General features: G+C 34.9%; 1 protein-coding gene across 1 annotated transcript in view; it reads right to left on the reverse strand.

Moving 5' to 3' along the window:
* GNAS (GNAS complex locus) overlaps positions 1-27,343 on the reverse strand; it is a 166,113-nt gene that overhangs the window by 49,899 nt on the left and 88,871 nt on the right. The window contains exon 6 of the mRNA XM_027850574.1: positions 2,097-2,194. Within this exon, the coding sequence (XP_027706375.1) occupies positions 2,097-2,194 (98 nt within the window). The remainder of the gene's footprint in view (positions 1-2,096; positions 2,195-27,343) is intronic.

The raw sequence follows: 27,343 nt of genomic DNA on the forward strand, positions 1-27,343 counted from the left end.
CCATCTACATAAATATTTCTTATCCTTCAAGAAAAGTCCCACTACCTCCAAATCATATTAAGTTCTCTCCCCTTCTGAGAACTCCTATTATCTGTACTACTCCCTTTTTATGGTACATAATCATAAACTGTCTTGTACTACTGCTTAACTTTTTCATCATTTAGGCCTCATCTTTTTATCTGGACTATAAACTAGGAGACTGTTCATAATGCTGAGACCATGTCCCTTTTCTTTGGTATGCCTCATAGTCCTTTAAGCATATAGATGTTCAAAAAAATAGAACTGAATTGACAAGACTATGTTTTTTCTTTATATCTTTATAGACAGTGCTTTACTATACAGAACACATTCTAAAAGATGGATGATTGACTACTTAAACTCCCCCCCCCATGCTTAACTCCAGAAAATAACTAAAAACTAGAATCAGCCTACGCATATCAATGACCTTAAAAACAACAACAACAAAAACCTGTTTTCTGATGATTTTTGCAAATGTTGCCTTTATGGTAACATTCATTTTAAAAAATACAACAAACTCATCAAACATGTTTTGCTAACATTTTCTTTCTTTCTTTCTTTCCAAAACAACAATTACAAAACACCTGCAAAAACCCTCTGTAATTTTCTTTTAAAAAATACATTTTATTTTGACACAAGATGCTTTCTAGCAAATACCCAAACAACCTTCCTTAAAAAATATATTCCCTGAAAAAAGTTACTTTATTAATAAAAAGGTAGACTATGTCCTTTAATTTCCTGTCAGTATTCTTCATTCTGGTAATCTATACACATAAACTTAAGACTATAAACAAGTTTACTTTGGTAGACTACCCAACCTGGTATGCGGTAATCATGTATCCAAATCAATATCCTATTTTCTAAAGAGCATTAATAAAATAAGCTTCTCTTTTTATTATTCCAAATTAAAATGACATATCTGCTTTCACATAGGTACAAGAATTATTACTGAATAAAGACTCAACTATAAAATGACACTGTCATTCAAGAACTGCATTCAAATAGAAATGTTTTATACAATTCATGTTCTAAAATCCACCGACTAGTTCAAGTGATGTTGGCAAAGCTCAGGAAAAGATCAACCTCTCATTTGTCTTAAGTAACTATATGATGGTGGACAAATAAAGGTTTGAAATATAGTTTAAAACCAATAAAATACAAACAAATAAAGGTTTAGTTCTAAAACCAATAAAATACAAACATTTCTCTCTTATTTGTGGTTCCAAACAGATCAAGAATTAAAAATAAGATGCTATTCTGATAGACTCTTCAAAACTCATCTAATGTAGAATGTTTAGCTATCAATATTTTCCTGCTTAAAAAAAATAAGTATTCCACTATAAATAGAGGATGACAGTACAATCTTTCATTAGAAAGATCAACTACGGGCAGTTAGATGGTGCAGTGGATAGAGCACCAGAGATGGCGCAGTGGATAGAGCACCAGCCCTGGAGTCAGGAGGACCTGAGTTCAAATCCGGCCTCAGACACATGATATTCACTATCTGTGTGACCCTGAACAAGTCACTTAACCCTGATTGCCTTGCCAAAAAAAAAAAATGATCAACTAGGTCTCTTTATACAAAAATCAATATCAATGAATCAGGTCTGATTAGATAAAAATTACAGATTTGTTTTTAACACAGCTAGGTGAGAGTTATCAGAAATCAGATAACCTGAAACATTACCATACACCAGAAATACTATACTCACAGCACATAACATGATAAAAAGAAGGCAATTAAAATTATGAGAAAATGTGCTTTTAAAAAAACTAGTCTTGTTAGTGACATTTACTATAATAGAAATAAATGCATATTTTAAATGAGACTCAAAGGCCACTTTTTTCCCTTAAATATTTCAAGGCATTCAATTAAATCTCTTAATTATTAATAATGTACTTTACTCCAAAGTGGTTGTCACTATACAATTTTGCTCTGTGCTTATATGCAAATACTTTAACAAAAAAAGAAGTTCTGAAGACCTTTGTCTTGGTAAAAACAAGTACCTATTTTATTATTAGAAATCAGCTGGAAAACAAAGCATAGAAAAATTTATCACAAGGGAAAAATTACTTACTACTGAGCACAATCAATCAACTGATATTCATTAGATCTCTCGTAGCAGGCTTTCACACCTTCATCTTGCCAAAGTGTTTTAGTATGTTCATAAAATTCCTAAAAGTAAACACAAGAAAGATATTAAATAAAGATATGAGATAAAATAAAAATACCACCATTCCCACAAATCTGTCTCAAATATCAAACTATTACATTTTTCATTTAAAAAAAAGCTGCTTTCATTGATTAGCACTTTGATTCAGCACATACTCTTGTGTACCACAGCATATTAGACATTGTGGGAAGAAAAAAGTATTCTGCATAATTATGAGTTTGTAATTTAGGTATAACACATAAGAATAAAGTAATAATATATGATACATTGTAATACTGTTAATAACAAACAAATGTCAAATGAGTTGCATAGATGCTTAATAAATGTTCATGAATAATTGCCAGTCTTCACTGCAGGGAGCCCATGACTTATTTCTTGTAAATCCCTTACATATGAAAATTCAACCTAGGAGTATCCTCCTTACTTCCTACTGGTATCCTTGGGATTTCATTCTCATAAACTAATAAAATTTTAGAGAGCTAGAAGGAACTTTAGAGACTATCTAGTCTAATTACCTCATTTTATAGATGAGGAGATTGAAGCTCAGAGAGTTCACCTTGGCTAAGACTGTATCTCTATTTAAGAGCAGAACCAAGCCTCAAGCTCAGATGTCCTCATTTCCTATTTCAGCATTCTTTCCATTACACTAGCTGAACTTCCTCTCATTTCTTTTTTCCTTTTTGATGCTGTAGTCCCTACATCTGCCAAAGAGTGCCCTTCTCACTTCATTCCAGTCCTATGTTTAGGGTTGTATCTATAGTGGCAAGCTAAGCAGTGAGTGGCCAGGGAAGGGGAGAGAATAAGGAACTGTAAAATATTAAGGAAACATTCTCCCAATATAAAGATTCCTTGCTGGTAGTAGTCTCTATCCCATCTGCTCATCTTCCCTTCTGCCCTACCCAGTCTACTCCAGAGTCCTAGCCTAACTCCACTGACAAAATATCTAGAGGATAACACAAGAAAGAAATCTAGATTTTCCTACGAAATGCTGAATAGCCTGACTAGTCCAAATATCTAATACTAACCATTTGAGAGTTGGTTTTTACCATAGAGTCTAATAAATAGTAGGGTTGGGCAGGAAAAAAGAGAAAGGAACCTAGAATTACTTATTAAAGGGAAGGAAATTCAGCGCCATTAGCTTCAGGCTTAAAGGTGGTACAGAGAGGTTGTATAGGTCTTTCAAGAACAAAGACGAACTTCCATCCACTGTGACCTCCTTTCACTTCCCAGCTGTGCAATTCCAATCATCTCTCTTTAGTCATTTCCTCCAAAATCCACTTTTTGTATAGATAGCACTTCTCCATTCCCCTCCCTCCAGTTGCCTTTCCAACTGAGATTACCTTCCATTTACAGTCTCTCTCCATCTGTCCGTCTGTCTGTCTGTCTCTCTCTTTCTCTCTCTCTCACACCCACACCGCACAAGATGTTTCCCAAACTAGGCTATTTTCCAATCTCAAACTTCATTTTCTGCTTCTTTGCATTTGTGCTGTCTGTCAGTGTGCCTGGAATGTATTTTTTCTTCAACCATATCTGTTAAAATCATTCTCTTCTTCATGGCTTAGCTCAAATATGACCTCTTCCACAACAATTTCCCAAAGTTTGTTGTCCTTTGTATAGTCTACCTTGAATCAGGCTTATTTGTATATGTGTGATATTTCCCACCCCTGCCATTTTCCATCTTTGTATCTTTGTGCATTTACTGAATGGAATGTGAGTGTAGAGGTAGGGATCAGATCTGCCACAGTCATGTTGCAAAGAATAAATACCTGGAATTTTTATTAGGAAGTTTTTAGGACTTGACACTGTACCTTTCCCATTTGTTAACATGTATGCTCTGTTTCTTAGTGGTAATCGGCAATAAAAATTCTTTAAAAACCTTCATAATGGCTGTGTGGTGCTTCAGGGACAGAAAGACTATACTATAGAGGAGAAAAGCTTTGAGACTGCATTCTTTTTAGCAGAAAGCCTAGGAAGAAATCATGGTTGGAAGTAACAGGTAGTGGCAAAGAAAGGGAAGCAAGTCCTAAGAAAGAAAAGGAAAGGAGTGACTGGGAAGCCACTTAGAACCCGAAAGTCCTACTGGAGGCATACTTTGTAGAAAGACCTCACCTTCTGAGCTGTTGGAACATCAATTGTGTGCTCTAAAAGGGAGAGTACTTTATAATGCCTAGGACACTGTATAAATGTTATGTTATTATCATGAGCCATTCTCTCACCCCTACCCTCTTAGAGCCAGTGCTAGATAAATTCAATTTAATAAAAACATATTAAGAGGTTGCTTAATATAAGACACTGTCTTGGTTGCTAGGGTTACAAAGAACAAAAGAAGAACCATCTCTGCCCTTAGAAAGCATACATTCTATCTGATAGAAGAAAGAAGTAGAGGGAAGGACATACAGCAAGAACATGGATAAATTACTGTAAAGCATATACAAATTAAGTTTAGGAAATCCACAGCATTAACAATTAACAGTTGGAGCCAAGATGGCACATTAGGAAGAGTCAGGTGAGTTCCTCTCCAAAAGAGTTCTCTAAACAGATCTAGAAAACGCAATGGATTGAATTTTGATGGAGGAATACAGAAAAAGTCACAAGTAGACATTTGTCCAGCTCAGCTTGGCAGAGGGAGATAGAGAAGCCTTTGGCTATTGAGGATCAGGATCACTGAACTACCCTGAAAGAGGCTATAGACAAGACAAGAAGAAGTCTGAGACCACACTGGGGCACCTTACAGGGACAGGTACCAAATGGCAATTTTGTCACTCATTAGTCAGTTCCAGGTCACAGATTCAGAGCAAAATGAGAAAGGAACTTGCTCAAGGAAATGATGTCTCAGGTAAAGAAGCCTGGGGAAAGGAGGACTTTTACTGAAATTGAAGACATCCAGACATTCCTGATAAAACCAAAGCTCTGGAGAAACTTTTAAGTGATAAATGTGAATGAACAATGATAACTGACTGAACAAGGATAAACTGCTTACATTCTAATATAGGGAGATGATACATCTGTCTCTTGTGAGTCTTATCATCATCAGGGTTCATAGAGGGAATCTAACTAGATAAGGCTGGGGAATGGTTCTGTCATGTCTTGATGATCTTAAGAAAGGAATGGAAAGAGAAGGGGAAAAGGACATATAAGGGGGTGGGTAGAGAAGGAAAGTTAGGGAAAATTATTTCACATAACCAGGGTACACAAATATAAAAGTATATAAACAAGGAAGAAGGGGTGGAGAGAGGAGTTCATACTTGAGCCTCACTCTCATATGAACTAGGAGGAAGACTATACACATAGAGTTGGGTAGAGAAATACATTTCACTCAAAGAGAAATAGGAGAGAAAGGGGACAAGAAGATAGGGGAATTGGAGGAAGGTTAGACTAATGGAGGAATTAGTTTTAAGGAAAACAAACTCTAAGGATTAAAATATATATATAGCTTTTTTTGAGGTGGCAAAGAATGGGAATCTGAGAGGGTACCCACAAATTAAGGAATGGATAAATAAGATATAGTATATAAATATAATGGAATACTGTTGTGCTGAATTCTTATCAGCATAATGATCAATCAGAATTTCAGTGAACTAATGATAAAACATGCTACTCACCTCTTATGAGAGAGAGTTGAAGGATTCAACGCAATATAGACAATTTTTGGGGGGGCATGGACAATGTGGAAATTTGTTTTGATTGATTATGCATGCTTGTGATTTTTTTGTTGTTGTTGTTCTTGATTGCAGATAGGAGTTTGAATAGGAGGGTAAGTAGGCAGATCTTGAATGATTAAAACAAAATATTTTTTTTTGGCTAGGCAATGGGGTTAAGTGACTTGCCCAGGGTCACACAGCTAGTGAGTGTTATGTGTCTGAGGCTGGATTTGAATTCAGGTCCTCCTGACTCCATGTCCAGTGCTCTATCCACTGTGCCACCTAGGTGCCCCAAAACAAAATACTTTTTAAAAATAATTGAGGGATAAAGTCTCACAGAAGAAGTGGTGCCTGACCTGAACCTTGAAGGAAGCTAGGGATTCTGAGGGGTGGAAGTCAGGAGGGAATACACTCCAGGTATGGGTGATCATTTGTGGAAAGACTTAGGGCTGAGTTACCATCAGTTCCTTGGCAATAGGAAAGCTCTCACTGCCTGGCAGAGGTATGTGTGTGAGGGTGGGAGCAGAGGTGAAGTGTCTGAGACAAGGAGTCCCAGAGCCCTCTGCCAGGCTATAGAACAATAAACTGTTCCTGGCATTGCACAATGGAATTTTGAATACATCCCCATGCTGCTCCCTACAGAAACACTATTATAAATTATATTATAATCATATAACTACATTATATGGCTATATTTAACTATTATAATTATATAGCATACTAATCACTAATCCTACTGTTCATATACATATAAGTTAAATAGATTTCTGTGCTCTGGCCTGGGAACCTAACTACTGTATACTGTTTCTAAGAGAAAAAGTATTCTGAGTCAGAAAACAGTTCTATCATAAGTTAGGAGCTGTCTGCAGCTTCATCTAGCAAAAACTTCACCTAACTTTACCATAGTGAGGATCAGCTAAACAAAGAACTTGATTTTCAATTACTGAAAGTAAAGAGTAGCAAAACTACTACTAGACTCTGTTATCTTAATGCCATTTGCTTACCATATGGGTCCATTTTAGCAACAAGTAATGTATACCTCAGTTTTTCCAGCTTTAAAGAAGGCATAATAATATTGTCTTGCAGAGGTTCCATTGGAATTAATGAATCAATATTAAAGCACTGTGATATCTATGTATAAGACATGCTATAAATGCAAAGTATTATTATGTAAAATGCTAACTTATAAGCAACTCATGTTCTCCGAAAGTAGTGATTAAAGCATACCCACACTCTTTGGTTTCAGCTTTCTACACAAGATTATGAAGTTAGCATGCTAAAAATAATTCAGTACCCTCAGGAGAAGTTATAGGCCACATAAATCAAAGGGTGTAGAGCTGAGCATTAGAGCCTTTAATTTCTAGTTTCTTTTCAACTAAAGTAAAGTCAGACTATAGAAACCAAATCTCAATGCACACAGCAAGGAGGGCAGCCTAGAGTCTAGTGAGTTCAAAGATTCTTTAAAAAGAACTTCATGCTAGAATAACGTAAATGTAATGATGACTAAGTATTGAAAAGTATCAGCATGTAAGTGTACTGGATGAGGAGTCAGGAGATTTGATTGATAATTCTAGCTCCACCACTGTGTTACTTTGGGTGGGTCATTTACTTCATTTAGCATTCTCTGTTTCTATTATGGAAAGTAGGAAAATGTTTTAGCTCTGCTGTATAAGACTCACTTCTGTGATTTAAAAAGTGCTACAATTACACTCCTTTCTTTCCTTTTTCTATTTTGGGTATCACCATTACATCAAGAGTTGGATATGACTGAAAAACGACTGAACAACATTACTAGTTTTCCTTTCTCTTCACCCCCAATTAGTACCTCACCTCCAAAGTTAGAAACAAAACAAAAACAAAAACCCTTCCTCATTACAAATGCACATAGTTAATCAGAATGAATCTATGTTACCAAAAAGGGTGATTTGTTAATTTGCCTAATTATTCAGGGAAGCCTTAAAAATTCTATTTCCCAGTAGGAAGTATAGTTCCTTCTAAATATTCACCACTCTTAACCCAAAAATGTCTGCATTTTTTGTCATGGAAAATTTAATCTTTCTTACTGTTGGAAGAGAGCAATAATAATAACCCAAACTGACAAAGGGTTTGAGATGTGTGGGGATTAAATAATCCAAATAATTTGTATTATTTGACCTTATTGACTTTAAAACCAACGAACTAAATCAAAACAGTAATTAACACACAATATTTCAATACAGGAATTTTAAGTACAAGAAAAGACCAATAAAACAGATATTTACTAACAGAAGACATAGATTATCATGAATAATAAGGAACTTCCACAGAAATAAACTTAGTGTTCTGCCAACTTTGCCATGGGAGCAGGATTTCTGAGAAAGTAGGTTTTCAGAAATAATAAAACTAAATTTTGGCCCAGTGAAAACTCTGGCACCATCTCAAGTTCTCAAATGTTGCCAAGTAGTAGCACTTTATATCTAAAACTTTTTAGTATAATTTCTGACTCAATTGTCATGTATTACCAAAGCATGTATAGAATGCTTGTACAAAAGCTGATCTACTGATAAATTTTGGAAATTTCCTTAAAACTTCATAAAACATGGCTCATTTGTGTGCCCATGTTTTAGAATTTCTAAAAAAGCAAATCAAAACAAAACAAAAAAAGTTTTCAGTGTAAGTGACTAATCCTTCCAAAAGAGTTTTCCTGAATAAACTATCATGAAAACATATTCCTTTTTGAAATGCACCTAATTCAAACATTAATTCAAATATTTTACTTGTACTCTTGGGGAAAAGAAAAAGTTGAATAGTAATAACCAGAAAGCCTCGAATATCTTAGAATGATATTTTTTTCCCACTCTTAAAGGAAGAATTAAATAATCAATGCCTCATATTACAGAATGGGTACTTTTATTGAACTAATTCCAGTACTGTTTCAACTGTGTTTAAATTATTATGGCCATGCATAACTAATTCTTTTTTAAAAAAAAAAAGAATTTAAACCATATACCACAGTAAATTAAGTTTTAATTGTTTTCATTGTCATTTTCAATGATTTCCTATTACAACATGAAGACCAAAATCCTTTGTATGGAATTGAAAGCCACCTGCAATTTAGCCCCAACTTTCCAATTTTATCTCCTTTCCCTGGTCAAAAATCATTTGTACCAGCCAGATTAGTCTACTCTCTATTCCCAAAGAGTCCATATATAATTGTCTCTGATCTTTTTATCATGCCTTCTATCTTCCTGACACATTAACTAAATTTTACCAGTCACTGAATATCTACTTTCTGTTCATCCATTAATTTCTTAATACCTTGAAGTCTGGCTTCTATGTTTTCTAACAAAACTGCTCTAGGGTTACTAGTGACTATGCTCTTGTTGAAAATAAAATTTTAAAAAGTTAAGTTACCTTTGCTTACAGTTTAAAACAGAAAACTAGAGAATCGATTTTCTAGTTTCTGTGTACTATGGAAATCTTGCACATAAGAAGTTGAAGTTGAATAAATTAAATCTCATATCAAAGGAAAACTTTGTTTCTAGGTGATTTAGACTTCTGTCCAGAAGAACCAATTCATTTATTCAATGTTTACTAAGTACTTACTACATGCAGTACATTTTACTAGATGTTATAGGGATAACAAACAAATAAGATGTGGTCCTTCCTCCAAAAGAGTTTGCAATCTAATAGAGAAGATAATGCCCTTATTATGATAAATATGGAAAAAGGAAAATAAAGTTTCACATTTGCTGGAATTTGCTAGTCAGTGGTAATGGTAGTAAATAAGGAATTATCTTAGTTGCACAATCATGACTGAGCTCATTACATCTTTAGAACCCTGATAGGTGATAATAGATAGTTGTGGCTCTAGAGATTTTATGGTTTTTAAACAATTTTTAATAGAATGGTACAAGAATGAGCCTCATAATAAGTTTTCAAATGTTTCAAAAAATATCTCACCCAAAAAAGTAAAACTGGCAGGTAACTGATTACTTATATGATGGTACATCATATGGGGGCACATGTTTGTATGTGGTTAGACTATCGACAATTTACAGCAGGCCTTCACAACCTGTAGCCCACCAAAAGATTTCCTCTATATACAAATGATGCTATCCTCTACATTTTTTGCAGGCTGCCTGAAATCCTTTGGTGTGCCCCTGCAGGCTTCAGGTTGTACAGGCCTGAGTTACAGCAAACGTCAAAATTAATACCAAACAAATAAAAATGGGAAATTTATTCTGTGTGAAATTACAACAGATCCAAATTTACCTATTCAAACACATTACTGATGCCTCAAATGGCAAGATAATGAAGAAAAGATGCCTACCTATAGCCTTCCTATCGGTAAAGCAACTGTCACAACAGGAAGTCAAGAAGTCCCAGAAACTGCCTCAACAGCAAAACATCCTATGTCTTTCATAATCAGGAAGACCTAGCATCCAAAACGACACTTCTAGTTTACAAAATAAACTTATTTGCAAAATGGAGAAAGATGGTGGACAATTATAAGTAGTATTGCCACCCAAAATAACAAAGATAAATGTATATGAAAAATATGCAGAAAACTTGGTATTCTAGTCAACTAAGCCAGCATATCCCAAAACTATTTACAGATGAAACTGAGAGAACAACAAATGGATGAAAATGGAAAAATCTCTTTGTTTCTATAACTATTTTCATTGTGACAATGAAGTTACCTCATTTGGATGCTAACATTTGTCCCTAATGTGCTGTATAAAGAAGTGGAAATGGGACTAAGAAAATTATGTTAGTAAAAGTAGTGGAAACTAATAAAAGTATACACAAAAAGATGTTCCAGAGGCAACACAATTTTGAAAGCATTTAGGAACAGATTGTCAATAAATTGAAGAGATGATGAGAAGTGTGAAGAAAAACTAATAGTATTATCAGTAACTGTCAGTAAAAAGTATAGACGGTAATATTGTCAGTCACTATTGACTACTTTTTCATCTCTGTAAAGTCTCTGAGACGTATAGGACATTATTATTAACTGTCTACTATGTGCAAGGTCCTATTATATATGCTGGAGATACAAACACAAAATGAAAAAGTTACTACCCTTAAGAAGTTTACATATTACTGGGGGGAAGAGAAGAGAGATAAAATATACAGAAATATGTCAATGCAAAAAAATTTTAAGGGCACTGAAGCAGCAAAGAGGGTAACAGGAAAATTCTCTTATAGGAGGTAATACTTCAGTTAAGACTTAAAGGAAGTTTAAGAAGTTAGAAAGTTTGCTAAATATAGTAAACTTTTTTGCTAAATATATATGTGTGTGTATGTATGTATATTTCTTCAAAAATATCTCAGAAAAAGCTACCTACCATTGTTTTCTTCATAAATTTCCCTTTATCCTGGTTTAATAAGCATAAAATCAATGAAAAACTTAAAAAGTGAAGAAATGGAAGAATAAACTTCTTCACAAAACATAACAGTAGATTTCTATTGAAGAAAAAAATCAGCATGCTTATTAAAACTACAAAAGAATAATAACCTACTGTTGGAGCTGGTATCCAAACATTACGCTCCAACAGACTTTTATCCTCCTCCCCCTCCTTATTTACTCTTTTTTCATCCTATTGTCTCTTCATTTCTCCCACAAACTTTTCTATCTCATGTTGATTCACTTCCTTGAAACAGGTAATAGAAAGCAAATCAAGAAATGTGATCCTGACATAGAATCATGCAATACTATTAGCAGACAAATATTGAGATGAGGAAGTAAAGAAGTTAATGTTCCTCTAAGGTTATTAGTTCCTTTTTGTTATATATACTTGAATAAGTGCACACATTTAACAGAATCAGAGCTGGAAAGAATCTTAGTAACCTAATCTAGTATCTACCTCATTTTTAGATGAGAAAACTTGGGTCAAGGAAGTTTAGGTGAACTGCCCAAGGTCACATGGTTATTTAGCAGTAGAGTTATCACTAGCATACTCCACTCATTTTATAAATGAGGAAACAGGAGTAGAGAAGTCTAGTGACTTGCCTGCAGTCACATGAATAGTAAATGGCAGACAGAATTTGAACCCAGGTCTTTCATCATGCTGCTATGCTCCAGTCTCTCATGCCTTTGAATTAATCTTAAATAAATGTACTGAAACAGATTTTCAAAATTTAATTTCCCCTGTTAAAGTTTCTTCAAAGTCTACTTGGAAAATTTCCTCTCCTCTGCTATACAACAATCCAACCTCCACAGAGAAGATAAAGTGATTTTCCTAAAGCACAGGTCTACCTGTCTCATTCCTCTCATTAATAAACTCCAGTGTCTCTCAATTATCTCCAGGATTGAATGTAAGTTCCTCTGTTGGCATTTTAAACCCTTTACAAGCTAGCTGCACGTCACTTTTCCAGTTTTACTATAAATGACTTCTCTTCATCAACACTACAATGTAGCCAAAGTTGCCTTCTTATTGTTTCACAACAATCCATCTTGTATTGCTGGGCCTGGACATTGGCTGTCCCCCATACCTGGATATTCTCTATTCACTTCTATCCCTTGGAATCCCTGGCTTCTTTTGAGGCTCAGATGAAATACCAGCTTCAACATGAAGCTTTTTCCTGATTCCCTCTAGTGCAGGGATGGCGAACCTGTGGCCTCGAGGCCGCATGTGGCCCTCTAGGTCCTCAAGTGCAGCCCTTTGACTGAATCCAAACTTAACAGAACAAATCTCCTTAATAAAAGTGCCTTCCCCAATAACAATAATATATTATGTATATCTATATAGACACATATATGTATACATATTTTACATACCTAGTTATGTACATAGTGTTTTTCCTCTCTTGAGGAGTGGTTGGCAATTTTTTTTTTGGTGGCATTTTTTTTTTTCTGTAAAGGACCACATACTACACATTGTAGACTTTTCAGGCAAAGAGGCAAAATTGAGGACATTATGTAGGTCCTTATATAATGAGAGAAGACAAAATTGACAATATCTTTATTCATGAAATTGGAATTATTTAGTACAATTTCTTGTAATACAAGTCTACTAATGAGAAGAATAGAATTTTTTTTTTGAGGAGGGATAAATTTTGCTTAGTTGAGGTTCAAAGTTCATGTTATCTAGCAAAATCAGTTGCAAATGTTCATCTGCTAATGCTGATCTGTATGAAATTTCATGTATTTCATCTTTTCACAAAGATAGGCACTGCCAAATACCAAATCTATATGATCTTAATTGTTCTTCACACAGAAGTTCTTCACATAGAAGACATGTACAGAATTTTCAAATTCTTCTCTCGATATCTACCTTGTACTATGTCATTATATTACAGAGTAATTACTTCCAATTGAAGATAAAGTAGGATTCCTCAAATACACAGGTAAATGGATTTTGGACTACGGAAATATATTTTGCACTTTCATCAAAGTCCAAAAAACACTACTAAAACTGTACTTTGATCTCTGAAAATATAACTACTGCAAATTTGTGTAAGAATCAAGATGTTGTTTCTTGTCTTAATTTTTGACAGCAAGGGAAGTATATAAAACAGGTTGACATTATTTGTGATTTAAACAACATTAGGTATTGTGGGATTGACTTTACCACAGTAAAGGTTCTCATATAAATACTGCTTTGCCTTGTAATTTCAAGTTTAATTCACTGGGAATGTTACCAAGTTGAGAGCAAGAGCTAATTTCCAGAATCATTCAGTATTCAATAATAGTGGTTGAGGGAGGTTCTTCTCCTTCAGATAAATCTCATCCCTGAACTTAAAACATCACAATGAAACTTTTTTTCCCTCTTTTCTTTTTGTTTTGACATGATGGTTATGCACTGGTGAAAAATAATAAATCACAATGTGGCAATATGCATGGAACTTGAAATGCTGTCAAGTTATAACTCTGTTACTGCAATTTGTAACATGCTGAGCAGTAATATGAAGTGATGAGAGCACTACATATGGTCTCTGTTGCAACCAATCAACTCTGCCACTGTAGCACAAAAGCAGCCATAGACAGACAATCCATAAATGAACAAGTGTGGCTGTGTTCCAAAACACATTTATTAATAGTCGCAAAAATTTAAATTTCATATAATTTTCAAATCACAAAATATTATTCTTCTTTCAATTTTTTCAACCACTTAAAAATGTAAAATAAACCATGCTTAGCTCATGAGCCACACAAAAATGGTCAGCAGGCTGGATTTGGTTCCATGCACCATAATTTCTGTATTCCCAGTGTCTAGCACAGTACCTGGCACATAGGACGTACTTAATAAATGCTTATTGACTGACGAAATGCTTGCTGAACTCTCATCCCATCACATGAATTTTCCAAATTAGTTTTTAATCCTTTATTTTATTTTTTCAATTAATAAGCACTTATTTTTTTCTAGCCTCTGTTTTTCAATACCCCCGCTCCCAAAGTAAAACATAACTCTTCTAACAAATATGCATAGACCAGCAAAACAAATTCCCATATTGGCTGTGTCCAGAAATGTATGCTTCATTCTGCATTTTCAGCTTATAACCTCTTATCAGGAGATGGGTAGTGTGCTTCACCATCAGTCCTTTAGAATCATAGTTGGTCATTGCATTGTTCAGAGTTAAGTCTTTCAAAGTAGTTTGTCTTTACAATGTTGGTTAGCATATAATTGAGTAAAATTGCTTCTGATGATTCCCTTTATTTCCTCTTCAATTGATGCAGAGTCTCCTTTTTAATTCTTTATAAAATTTGTTTCTCCTTTCTTTAAAAAAAGCAGATTAGCTGTTTAATTTATTAGGTCCCTCCAAAAAGTTTGTAATTTTATTTACAACTCACTCATTTTCTTTTTCTGAGATAGAGGTTATTTAAATTTTCCTTTCTCATTTTGTTAATATGAGTTATTTTATATTTTGTAATTATTCACTCATTTCATTTCAGTTGCCAGTTTTATTGACGTACAGTGGGACAAAATGTTGTTCAGTTGCTTTTGTGACTCGAGGGTTTTCTTGACAAAAATACTGGAGTGATTTGCCATTTCCTTCTCCAGCTCATTTTACAGATGAGGAAACTGAGGCAAATATGGTTAAGTGACTTGCCCAGGGTCACACAGTTAGTAAGTGTCTGAGGCCAGATTTGAACTCAGGAAGATAAGTCTTCCTGATGCCAGGTCTGGAACTCTTATCCATTGCACTGCCCAGCTGTCCCTGTGGAACAAAATAGTTTCTAATAATTTCCTTTATTTTTCTTCAATTTAAAAAAATTTAAATTTTTTTTTATTTTTTGGCAGTCGAGGTTAAGTGACTTGCCCAGGGTCACACAGCTAGTAAGTGTTAAGTGTTTGGTCTGAGGCCGCATTTGAACTCAGGTCCTCCTGACTTCAGGGCCAGTGCTCTATCTACTGTGCCACCTCGCTGCCCCTTTTTCTTCAATTTTTGATGAACTGCTTTTGTAATTATCATTGATATGAGTAATCTGGTTTTGCTTTTTCCTTTTAAAATGTTAACTAATGATTTTTTTCTATTTATTGGTTCCCCCTCCCTCCAAAAAACCTTATTTAAAACTCAGTTTTTTTGCTTTCAATATCTTCTTTGATTTTCTGCACTTTGATGTTTAAGTTTTAAAATTTGTTTTTTAAAAGATTTTTTTAGTTGAATGCCCAATTGTTTGATTTATTATTTCTCTCTTTTGTTGATGAAAATGCTTAAAGATATATTATGTCACTTAATGACTACTTTGGTTATATTCCAATAGCATGTTGTCTTGTTCATAGTCATTGTCTTTGGTGAAGTTATCTGTTATTTTTATGATTTGTTATTTGACCCACCAATTCTTTAGGATTAAATTATTTAGTCTCCAATTAATTTTTAGTCCTTTCTTGCTATTTCTTGATTCAAAATGTATCCCTCCCAATCTTCCTTTTCCAATCCATATCTTTTCCCTCTGTCAAAATTAATTTACTCTAGTGAGATTTTTCTGATAAAAATCCACAGGACTGTGATCATTGTTCAGTTAATGAACAGACTTAAGAGCTTATGTACTCATTTCTACGCACATGTTTACATATTCTAATCTAAACTATACACTCCCAAACATCAGTGTTAATATTTTTCATTTTCTTTGTACCCCTCCATGGAATTGGTATTGCCAAATTAACAGAATGAAAAGCATTATACAAAAATAAACATAAACATACTATAATATCAGCATTCCCTGGTACAGAAAAGTAAAAGTGTTTTCAGGATCCCTTATCATACATAAATATAACAGAAACCAGAGAAAGTTTATATTGTTACCAGGAAACCAAGGTTATACTCATTTCTCATTGGAAGAAACCACACCTTTCACATGCTTGACTTATATTAGAGAACATTTTCTCCACAGGAACAATAATAACCCCTATACAACTGACCAAAGGGGTTTTAAATTAGGAATTAATATTGTAAAATGATATCTATAGTAGTATAATGAATTAGAAGTTATTTTCTGTTTATTTCTTCTTAAAAAAAAAAAAACCCACCCCCTCTACAAAAGCAGCAACATGGAAAAAAAAACTGCCAGAAATTACCAGTCATACTATTTTTTAGCGGTATTCAAGTTTTCCTGGAAGGAACTAGACAGACACAGTCCTTGCATGTCTCACAAATGAAGTTTCTTGTTTCCATTACACTGATTCATTTATTGGCACATACTAACACACACTAATATAGATTTCTCCTATACAATTTTTCCTGGAAGAACCAAAATTACCCATCAGTCTAACTTCTATGCTTGAAAAAGAATTTCAATGATCAAAAAATAAATTCTCAAACATGTACAGGAAAAAAAAGCACAAGAAACAAAGTAGAAAAATTGTTGGGTTTTTTGTTAACTCAAAAAATATATAAATATATTAAAATACACACACACACACACACACACACATATATATATATATATATATATATATATATATATATATATATATATATATACACACACACACATATATATATATATATATATATATATATATATATATAAAAGTTTCTAGCATATCCTACTAAGCCCATTAGAAATAGCAAAAGCCTTGTGTCTATGGGCTGTACTTGGCTGCGATAGGTTCCTGGTTGTTTCTACTTCCTTCCCTTCATCAACCAAACCCCAACTTTCTTACTAGAACCTATTTTAATCCATTAAAAAATTACTTTATTTGAATTTTGTATAGTTTTTCTATATAATTTACTGTGAAGACTAAAACTGTAATTGAATCTCCAGCAAAGAAGTTAATAAAGCTTAATGTGATTGAAAGATTGCTTCTAAGTTCTTTCCTTTCACATTTTGGTTAAAACATTTTAATATTATGAAAATGACAACTAAGGGAACTTCACTTGCACGTAGCAGGAAAAAAATGGTACCATAAAATGTTAGAAATAATTTAGATGAGGAGAAAAGGGACATTATGCAATTTGTTAAGGTATACACAAAGAAACATTCTGATAGACATCTTTATACAAACTGAATATCTTATTAATTTGAACACTGTAAAGATCTATGATTTTGTTAATGTGGGTAGCCTTTCCAACGTCAAAGATGACAACCACTCTATGACTTAGTAGGTAGACTTTGAGGGCTGTTGTGGTTAAAAAAAAATTACTCTGCTTCACTTTAAGGCTTTCTTGATGACAGCTAGTGATAACTACAGACCTACAGTCTATCACCAGGCTCATACTCTGAGCTTTTCCAGCTTGGTAGTACCTAATAGAGCTTGTGTTCCCTGAGCATAGCCTTTCAGAATCTAAGGTCACTTCCATGACATAATGAGGCAGGAGAAGAGGATTTTTTTTGAAGGAAGACTACTGAACACATAATGAAATCTAAATTCATACTACAGTGTACCAGTGATCTCAGTGATGCCAATATTCTCTGTCTTGGTGCATATTATAACCCATATATTCTTATCCTGTGCAAATCTTGTCCATGTTCTTCTACAAGTGTACCACAAAGGATCTAACTAATGAGCTAGTAGCATTGCTCTAGATCTTTTACATTTCATGTGCATAGTGAAGTGTAAAGATACTTGAGGTAGGAGGCCAAACAGCAGTTTATTGCAATGGTCAAGGTGTGAGGTGACAGAAGCCTCCATAAGGTACATAGTAGCAGAAATGTAGAGTATGTGAAAGAGAATAACATGAAATTAAGTTGGGAAAGGTAGGCAGAAGTCAGATTGCAGAAGGATTTAAATGGCATGCCGGGAAATTGGTATTTTATTTAAGGAGCTACTAAAGATTTTAAATAAAGGAATTACACTGTCATATCCATGTCCTAGGTGAATTATTTCATATGAAGGATGGATTGGAGAGGGAAGTGAATGAAGGAGAAAGATAATTAAGAATTCATGGTCTAAAAGTGAGAGGTGATGCCTTCCCTCAGAGACTTTTATCTACTCCGAATATATCTTGTAAGTATATGGTTGTTTGCATGTTATCTCTCCTATTAAAATGGGAACTCCTTCAGTGAATGTTTTTGAGTGTTTTTGCCTCTCTTTGTATCCCTAGTGCTTATTATCATAGTGCCTGGAACAAAAAAGGTGCTTAATAAATGGTTGGTGACTGACTTGATTATTCACCTGCAGTTCAGATCCAAGATTACTAATATTTAACTCTACAACTGATAGGCATCTAAAACCCTCGACATGTCCAAAACAGAACTAGTTATCTTTCCCCCTAAACTTTCTCCTTTTCTAAACTTCCCTATTACCATAAAGGGCATCACTATTCTTCCAATAATTCAGGTTCACAACCTTGTAGTCACTTTCAATTCCTCATCCTCACTCACCTCACAAAACCAAAAGGTTGTCAGCTCCTGTTGTTTCCATCTTTCATATACACTACCCCTTCTGTCCACTCATTCAGCCACAGCTCTAGTTCAGGCCTTCATCACTTCTTGCCTACTGAAAAAGCTTCCTATTTAGTCTCCCTTACTCAAGTTCCTCCCTACAATCAATCTTTTAAACAGTCACTAAAATGTGTATCTGGGACTAATGTAACATCTCCCTTCCAGGACCCACCTACTCAGTGGCTTCCTATTATCTTTATTATCAAATATAAAGTCCTTTACTTGGCATTTAAAGCTTTTCTTTTTAAAATAACCTTGTGCCTTCGGATCTTTCCAGTTCACTTATACATTATTCTCTTAAAAGCAATCTACAATCTAGTCACACTAGTCTACTTGATGCTTCTTCTGCATAGCCCTCTTTTACCTGCACTCATATCTTTGTGCTGGCTGAACCCATGCCTGGAATGCTCTCCCTTCTTATTGCCACTTATTGGAATCACTCATTTCCTTCCAACCTCAGTTCAAGCGCGATCTTTTAGTCCTCTCTCTCCCCAAACTATTATATATTCATTTCATGTATCAACTGAATATATTTACATATACACATGTTGTTTTGAGGTCAGGGAATAGTTAATTTTTGTCTTCACATTCCTAGGACTTAGCAGAGTGATTGGCACACAGATAAATGCTTATTGATTGATAATCTCCAAATATGTCCAAGGAGCTGAAGACTTAAAATATAAATGAGACTAGGAGAGTTAAATTCATTAACACTAGGATATAAATTTCCAATATCAGATTATTTCTTGTTTATATAGAAAAAAATGGGCTACAGACCAGGACACCAAAACTGAGAAATGGGAAAGAGGAGAAGTAATGATACTTGAGGGAAGAAAGAGGTCCAGAAAAGGAAAACTAGAAGTTCCAGAGACAAACTCCTATCTACCCTACATTTTCCCCTAATTTTTTCATTTACTATTTGTAGAAAAAATAAGAAACAAGCAAGAAAATAACCACTTGTAAGCTATGTAGGAATGTACTTTACATGTTCTTTGTGGCTGCACATTAGTGTAGCTTAAAGGATCATTAGCTACAATAGTCATCTTTTTCAGATAAAATTTTTTATCACATCATTCCTCAGTTCAAATCTGGCCTCAAATACATACTACTTGTGTGACCCTGTGCAAGTCACTTAACTATGTTTGCTATAGTTCCTCATTTATAAAATGAGCTGGAGAAGGAAATGGCAAACCACTCCAATATTTTTGCCAAGAAAACTCCAAATAGGAGTTGGACATGACTGAAAAATGACTAAACAACAACACATACATACATAGGTATACATATGTATGTATATATGGGGAATGGCTGAACAAACAAGGTATAGTAATGTAATGGAACGAAACCGAACAGTAAAAAATAAAGAATGTGGAATATGAGCCAGGAGGGGGTGATGCTGATCAAATTGTCCTGATAAATTTGATGAGTTTCCCAATCTATCTGATGAGATTCCAAGACATAAGACTTTTTTTTAGAGCCATCTGAGGCATACCTCCCCATGGAAATGGACATGTCAGTTCTTGCCCTACTAAGAGGAAAGAGAAAATGCTGAATCCAAAATGATGGCTTGTCTGATACTCAATGGAATAGATTCTTCTTGGAAGAGCCACCCAAGCTCTAGCATCTCTGTGAGATCATATTAAAATGTTTCCACTTCTTGGACGTCCCCTGTTCAAAAGTAACCTATAGACTTCACACTCAGTGAATACTTACTCCCAAGGAATTAAAAAAAGAGGAGAAAATCTCATATATAACAAAATGTTTATTGCAGTACTCTTTATGGTAGCTAAAAACCAGGGGGTAAGAGTAGGTATCATCAATTAGGGATACAAATCATAGTATATTAACTTAATATAATTTTATGGTACAATGAGAAATAATAAATGAGAAATTCAGAGAAAAATGGGAAGTCACAGAATTAGAGACTTGTATGGAGTGATTCACAGCAAAGAAACATTAATTAAGAGAACAATATACAAAATGACTTCAATAATATAAGTAAAAATAATAATAAAAGACTATTGGACATAGATTAATTGCAATGAACAATCTTCATTCCACACAATAGAAGATTCTCCCAGGGGAACAACTATTCTTGTAGTCATCCAGGTTCTCAATTTAGGAATTATCCTTGACTCTTCACCCTCCTTTGTCCTACTGTTCCCTCATCTCTCATACCTATCCCCTTTTCTCCACCCATTGGGTTATCTCTATAGTTTAGACTCTCATCACTTCTTGCCTGGACTATTTGTCCAACTGGACCTCTCTGCTTCCAATCATACAATATATGTTCTATCCAAAATGAACTATGTGCTGTTCTTTGTTCTATCTTCCACCTACAACCCTTTGCATAGGCTGTCCCTCATATCTGGAATGCACTGCCTCCTCATCTCAGCATTTTAGAACACTGGATTTTCTTCAAGGCTTAGCTGAAATATTTCTTGTGTAGCTGTGTTGATTTCTCCCAGTAGAATATAATCTCCTTGGACAAGAATTTAAGAATACTTAGAAGGACTTAGCTATGTCAAATGACACAGCGCACTCTTTTTATCTATAGAGCAAAGAAAAGAAAGTAGAATGAAATTTTTTTATTTCAATGTAAATGACAATATCTCCTTGTGATTATTTGTATCTAAAGTACATATGCACAGATAGGAAAAAGTATAGTAAAATTATAAAAATGTTTGCATCAATTGACATGTCTGGTTCTTCTAGTGTTAAAGGTAGTGACTATCTCAGTTTTGCCTTTGTACTCCCAGCATGCAACACACTGCGTTGTACATAGCAGGCATTAAATAAGTGCTTTTGAAATAAATGAACATCTCTTTTCTCAATATGGAGTGGAAGACTACAGGTACAGAATGCTGTATAAACTACAAGATATGGTTGCTTTGCCAGTGGCTTTTCTTAATGGTTTTTCTTTCTTTCTTTCTTTCTTTTTTTTTTTTAAAGAAAAGGTTGAATAGGGGAGAGGGCAGAGGTGTACTGGGGCCAGCTTCTATTGGCTCCTGACAGTACCTATTAAATATTTAGTGTGAACATTTATGACTCAGAAATCAGCAAACACTATAACTTAAGATTGATTTTTACTTTTGTTGATTGCTTAGATATTAATGATGAGAAAACATTAGTAATGCAGACTAAACTTAAAAGTCTATCATATGTACATTTTTGGGGAAAGCTAGTTGCTAAACATATGCCATCATAGCCTGGGGAAGGATATAATGAAATAGGAGGAAGATTAAGGAATGACTATTATTATTTTTAAAAAGGCATCAATGAGAAAAAATAAAAAATGAAAATACTTTTAAAAGTAAAGCACTATAAAATATGGGCTATTACTATGAATAATGCATACCCTGCAACATGTGGCTATTATTAAAAAGTTAATAATGGAATTAAAATAAATCATAAAGTATTTAAAGTTACAACTGGAAGGGAACTTAGCTAAACTCCCTAATTTTTAGATGAATATTCAGTTACTAATTCTAAAGAAATTAAACCTGTAAGATAAGCTTTCTCAATGAAAATTACAGATTTCCAGGAAAATAAAACATAAGAAAAAAGGTAATTCTGGTAAGAAAAAAATCGTGTTACTTAGATCAGCAGCCTATAATACTCATGAAAAAGATAGCATGCAAGCTGGCCACTGCCGCTATGCCTATTTGTCAGGGTATGACAGCCATAGCAGCTAGACACTGTCCTTCGTATGAGGAACTGGACATTAAGCCAAATCTGACTCCACTGTCCCAGAAGGAAAGGGGTCTTAAAGGTAACAAACACATGATATTTAAAAGATTACCAAAATCTGTTATGACTTCCAAGAGTTTAAAAAAAAAGACAAAAAAAAATCAGCTTTAATTAGAAGGAAGGAAACCAGTATTTAAGTGCTTACTATATGTGCCAGGTATTTTGTGAAGTACTGGGGATACAAATAGAAGCAAAAAGACTGTTTTTGTGTGTGAGGAGCTTATTTTACAATTAGGGAGGACAATGCACTAAAGGGATCTGAAAAATGGGGTACCTGGCTCCATGAGGGAGGACTTCGTTTTGAAGTCTGGGACTCAGAGGCAGAATTGGGAAGGGAATAAAGGTTGGTGAGCCTGGGCTCACTGGCCTGGGTGGGGTCAGTCCATTCTATTCTGGAGGCACAGAATGGAGGCCCTAGGGGGAACTTATGAACAAGAAAGGGGAACAGGCCTTGAGAAAGCATATTCTGAGACAAGAAGGCTGCAGAGTTGTTTGGAGGTTCTTGGGTGAGAAGGTCCCAGGGGCAGAGTGAAGTTCCAGGTAAGATAGCTGAGAAGACTTGGTTTTGAAATGAAGGGGCAGAGTCAGGAGGGTAATAGAAAGGGAGGTAAATCATTTGGTTTGAAAAGGCAGGTAAAATCTGTCCTTCAGTGAAGTCAGTATCTTAAATGCATAAATGTTATAATACTAACTTTGGCATCAGATTAAACTTGTTTGTCTCAGTTTCCTCATCTATAAAATGAGTTAGAGAAAGAAACGGCAAGCCACTCCAGTATCTTTGCCAAGAAAATGCCAAATGGGGTCACAAAGAGTTGGACACGACTGAAATGAATGAAAAACAATAGCTTAGCCTTTATGACACAAGTTACTGAAATGATGATAGAGTTGCAGAACTCAAGTTTTGGTTACAAACGCTAGAATATAACATAGAATGTATCTTATTAATTTCCATTGTGTTGTGTTGCTGTTAGATCAAGCCCAGTAGAGAAGTGAAGCTGATGTTAAATTAGCACAGGCATTTTTGGCAAGGGCAGCTAGATGGCACAGTGGATAGAGTACAGGGCCTGAAATCAGGAAGACTCCTCTTCCTGAGTTCAAATCTGGCCTCAGATACTTACTAGCTGTGTGACCTGGACAAGTCACTTAACCCTGTTTGCCTCAATTTCCTCACCTATAAAATAATATGGAGAAGGAAATGACAAAGCATTCTAGTATCTTTGCCAAGAAGAGCCCAAATGGGATCATGAAGAGTTGGACACAACTGAAACAACTGAACAAAAAACAAAAATATTGGCAATGTGTTCATTTCAACTCAGTGAATAGACATATCATATTTTCTAAATTATCACTTCTCAAAAAGCTGTGTTTCAGGAAAGTTAATTATTTGGACAAAAAATTTAAGAACTAGTTTGGGTGGGGGGAAACATGGGAAGGAAGAAGTGTGGGTTTGTCCTTCTCAAGATTTTATCAACCATTTCAGCAGGGGCTCATACCCACTATAAAACTTCATTAGATCTGGTGGGAAGGTTAAAAATCAAACCATGTAACAAGAAACTAACCTGTGGACCAAACTTTGAGAAATATGGGTGTGTATGTTTTTGAAGGGGGAGTAAGGATTTGTAAGTTTCTTTGATGTGAACATTCAAAATTATCAGTCAAGGATGTGAGAAACAGATAATTTACATTGGGAGATTAGATTAGTGATAGCTAAACTCTACCTCCAAATCTATGATTCTACATCCTTAAATTCACTTAAACATATGGTGTTTAATGTAATACATTAGCAGGGATCTCAGGTTAGAGAAAAAAAATAAAACAAAACAAAACCTAGGCTCCCTAGTGATAAGATGACATCTTGGAAAGACACTGTTAGTAAGTATAAGAAAAAATAAAAGAAAAAAATATAGAACACAATTGTGTACAGAAACAATATAAAATCTAAAAAGTATCCTACCATTTTCTATTTCAGTCTTGTGAATTCAATTCAATTTCTTAGAGGAAGCCTTTCCTGATATCTCTAGTTGTTAGTACTTTCTCCCTCTTCCAATATCTTGTATTTATTTATCTGAGTACATGCTGTATTTTCCCAATAAAGCTGTAAGCTCCAAGAAGTAGGGACTGCTTTTCATTTAGTCTTTGTGTCCCCAGCACCTAGCACAGCACTTTGCACAAAGGAAGCACGCTCAATAAATGTGGGTTGAATTGAATTTTCTATATAAGGCACAGAATAGAATTAAGATCTTCTAGTTGGTGCTATGGTGGATGGATATTAGAAATACAAAGTCATGATGAGAAACTAATCCCACTAAAACAAACATAAATGGAAAGACATATGAGGTAGATGCTATTATTAACAACTTGATTTTTCATCCATGTCATGGCCACTAACCATAGATACTCCCCAAGGCTCTGTCCTGGGTCCCCTTTTCTTTTCCTTCTATATTATCTCAGCTGGTGATCTCACAACTCCTTTGGGTTCAGTAATCATTTCTATGCAGATGATTCTCAGATGTAAATATATCACAATAGTCTCTGTGTAGAACTACAGTCGCTATCAGAATTCTAATCACTTCTTGGACATCTCAATTTGGATGTACCACAGCATCTCAAACTCAACATTTTCAGCAGAACTCCCTAACCCTCCCCATTTCTAAACTTCATTATTTATGTTGAGGACACTATCACCCAACCAGTTGCTCTGACCTGCAATTTCACTGTCACACTTGACTCTTCTTTGACTCACCTCACGTATCCAATCCACTGCCAAATTATATTGCTTCTACCTTCATCATATATGTGTCCTTATACAACTACAACTCTTAATTTGAGCATCTCTTTCCACACTTCTATTTTATTTATTATACTTTCAGTTCCTTGAACACAATACTCTGTCTCCTGTCTTTGTGCCTTTGCACAGGCTACACCCCAGGCAAGGAACACTCTGCCCCATCAATTCTACTTCATTTTTTCCCTAACTTCCTTTAAGTCCACCTTCTACAAGAAGCCTTCTTTGGTCTCCTTAGCTGTTGCCTTCCCTTTGAGATTACCTTTACCTCTACTGTACATATCTTGTATGTACCTAACTTATTTACATCTTGTCTCCTTCATTAGAACATACACTCCTTAAGGGAAGTGACCTGTTTTGCCCTTCTTTGTATCCTCAGCTCTTAGCACATAGTAAGCACTTAATAAGAGCTTGCTGACCACCCTCCCTAACAGGGATGTTATGAGGATCAAGTGAGATAACTTACATCAAGTTCTTTGCAAACCTGAAGTGGGTTATGTAAGTATTAGCTATTAGTATTACTATTCTCTTCTTATCACACAGTTCTTTGATGACATCTTTTACCTTTATTCTTTGAAGCTGCTTGTTCTATTTTGCAGTACATTTAAGTCGACCTGTAGTACCTCTTCATTGTACTCTGTGTGATAACTTTAGTTTGTTGGAGTCAATGGAATTGCAAGTCTCATTGGTGTTTAGCAACTCTGTTAAATGGTAATACTGAATAAATGGGCCAATGATGTTATGGGAAGTTTTGAGTCAGTCAAAAAGTTCTGTAATTTCCTGCAAGCAATGCAGTCTGCTGCTTCTTCATTTCAACTTTAGGCCCAACTCATTTTCCATCTGAACTATCTCACACACACACACACACACACACATACATATGTATATACATATATACATGTGATAGTTCAGATGGAAAATATATATATACTGTTGCTTTATAGGGTCTTCATTTGGATGCAGGTTGAAAGCTGAGCAACAGACATTCTTCATCCATTTTGTCTTTCTTGTACGGAAGGACAGGACAAACTCTTCAGAGTAAATATAGTTCTGTTACAGGAGGTTGCAATCAACATAATACCATATGCATACAAAAATATTTGAAGGTTCTCATCATCTACAGGGCATTCCTCCCAAACCTGGATGTTGCACTGGATCTCCTCTATCACAATGGGGAATATTTTTGGTGTACATCTTAAATAGCCCTATATCAAATTAGTTGCCAAGTCTTGTTTATTTTATCTCTAAAACATATTCAACATCTTGTATGTACCCTCGTCTCACATGTCTACTAGCCAAGTTCGAGCTCTCACCACTTCTCCCCTAGACTATTCCCACAGCCTTCTAATCGTTCTCTCTTCCTCTAGCCTCTCTCTTCCTAATCCATTTTTCATTAAGCTGATTAAGTGACACTATTAATGCAGAGATCTGATCATTTAGTGCCTCTGCCCAAGAAATTTAAATGGCTGCCTAATAACTCTAAGATAAAATACAAACTCCTGTTTGGCATTTAAGCCCATTACAATCTGGCTCTTGCTAATGTTTCCAGGCTCATTTTACTTTCTGCGCCTCATGCGCTCTATGTTCCAGAAAAACAGATCTACTTGCTGTTTCTTGTACATGATGTTCTATCTCCTACCTTAATTCCTTTGTTTAGGCTGTCTCCTTTATACCTTCCATCTCCTTTGCCTCTAGGAATTGCTGGGTCCCTTCAGATGCCACCTCCTAAACAGGAATTCCCTGATTCTTCTAGTTTTTAGTGTTTTACTCTCTCCTGCAGGGAAATTGTTTTCTACTTACACTGTATTTACTAATTTGAGTTCATGTTATATGTTCTCAAAAGAATATAAGCTCCTTGAGGGCTAGAATTACTTCAATTTTGTCTGTCTAGTCTCAGTGCCTAGCAAGCCTGGCATATAACTGGTGCTTAATAAATTCCTGCTGATTTGAATTTTTACATTGTAGTCACGTCCCAGTATCCCTTCCCCAGAATCCTATTTTGTAACAAATATGACAAAACAAATTGATTACATTGAATAATGTAGGTCATAATTTGCCTACCACTTTTCCAGTGAGATTTGAGATATCTCATCACATATTTCACCACAGTGCTTTGTGGTCAAGAATGGTCATTGTATTGATATGAATCATGGTGGTTTTT

The sequence above is a fragment of the Vombatus ursinus genome, unplaced genomic scaffold (assembly GCF_900497805.2).
Source record: "Vombatus ursinus unplaced genomic scaffold, bare-nosed wombat genome assembly UNPS02000580.1, whole genome shotgun sequence".
In the NCBI taxonomy this organism is placed as follows: domain Eukaryota; kingdom Metazoa; phylum Chordata; class Mammalia; order Diprotodontia; family Vombatidae; genus Vombatus; species Vombatus ursinus.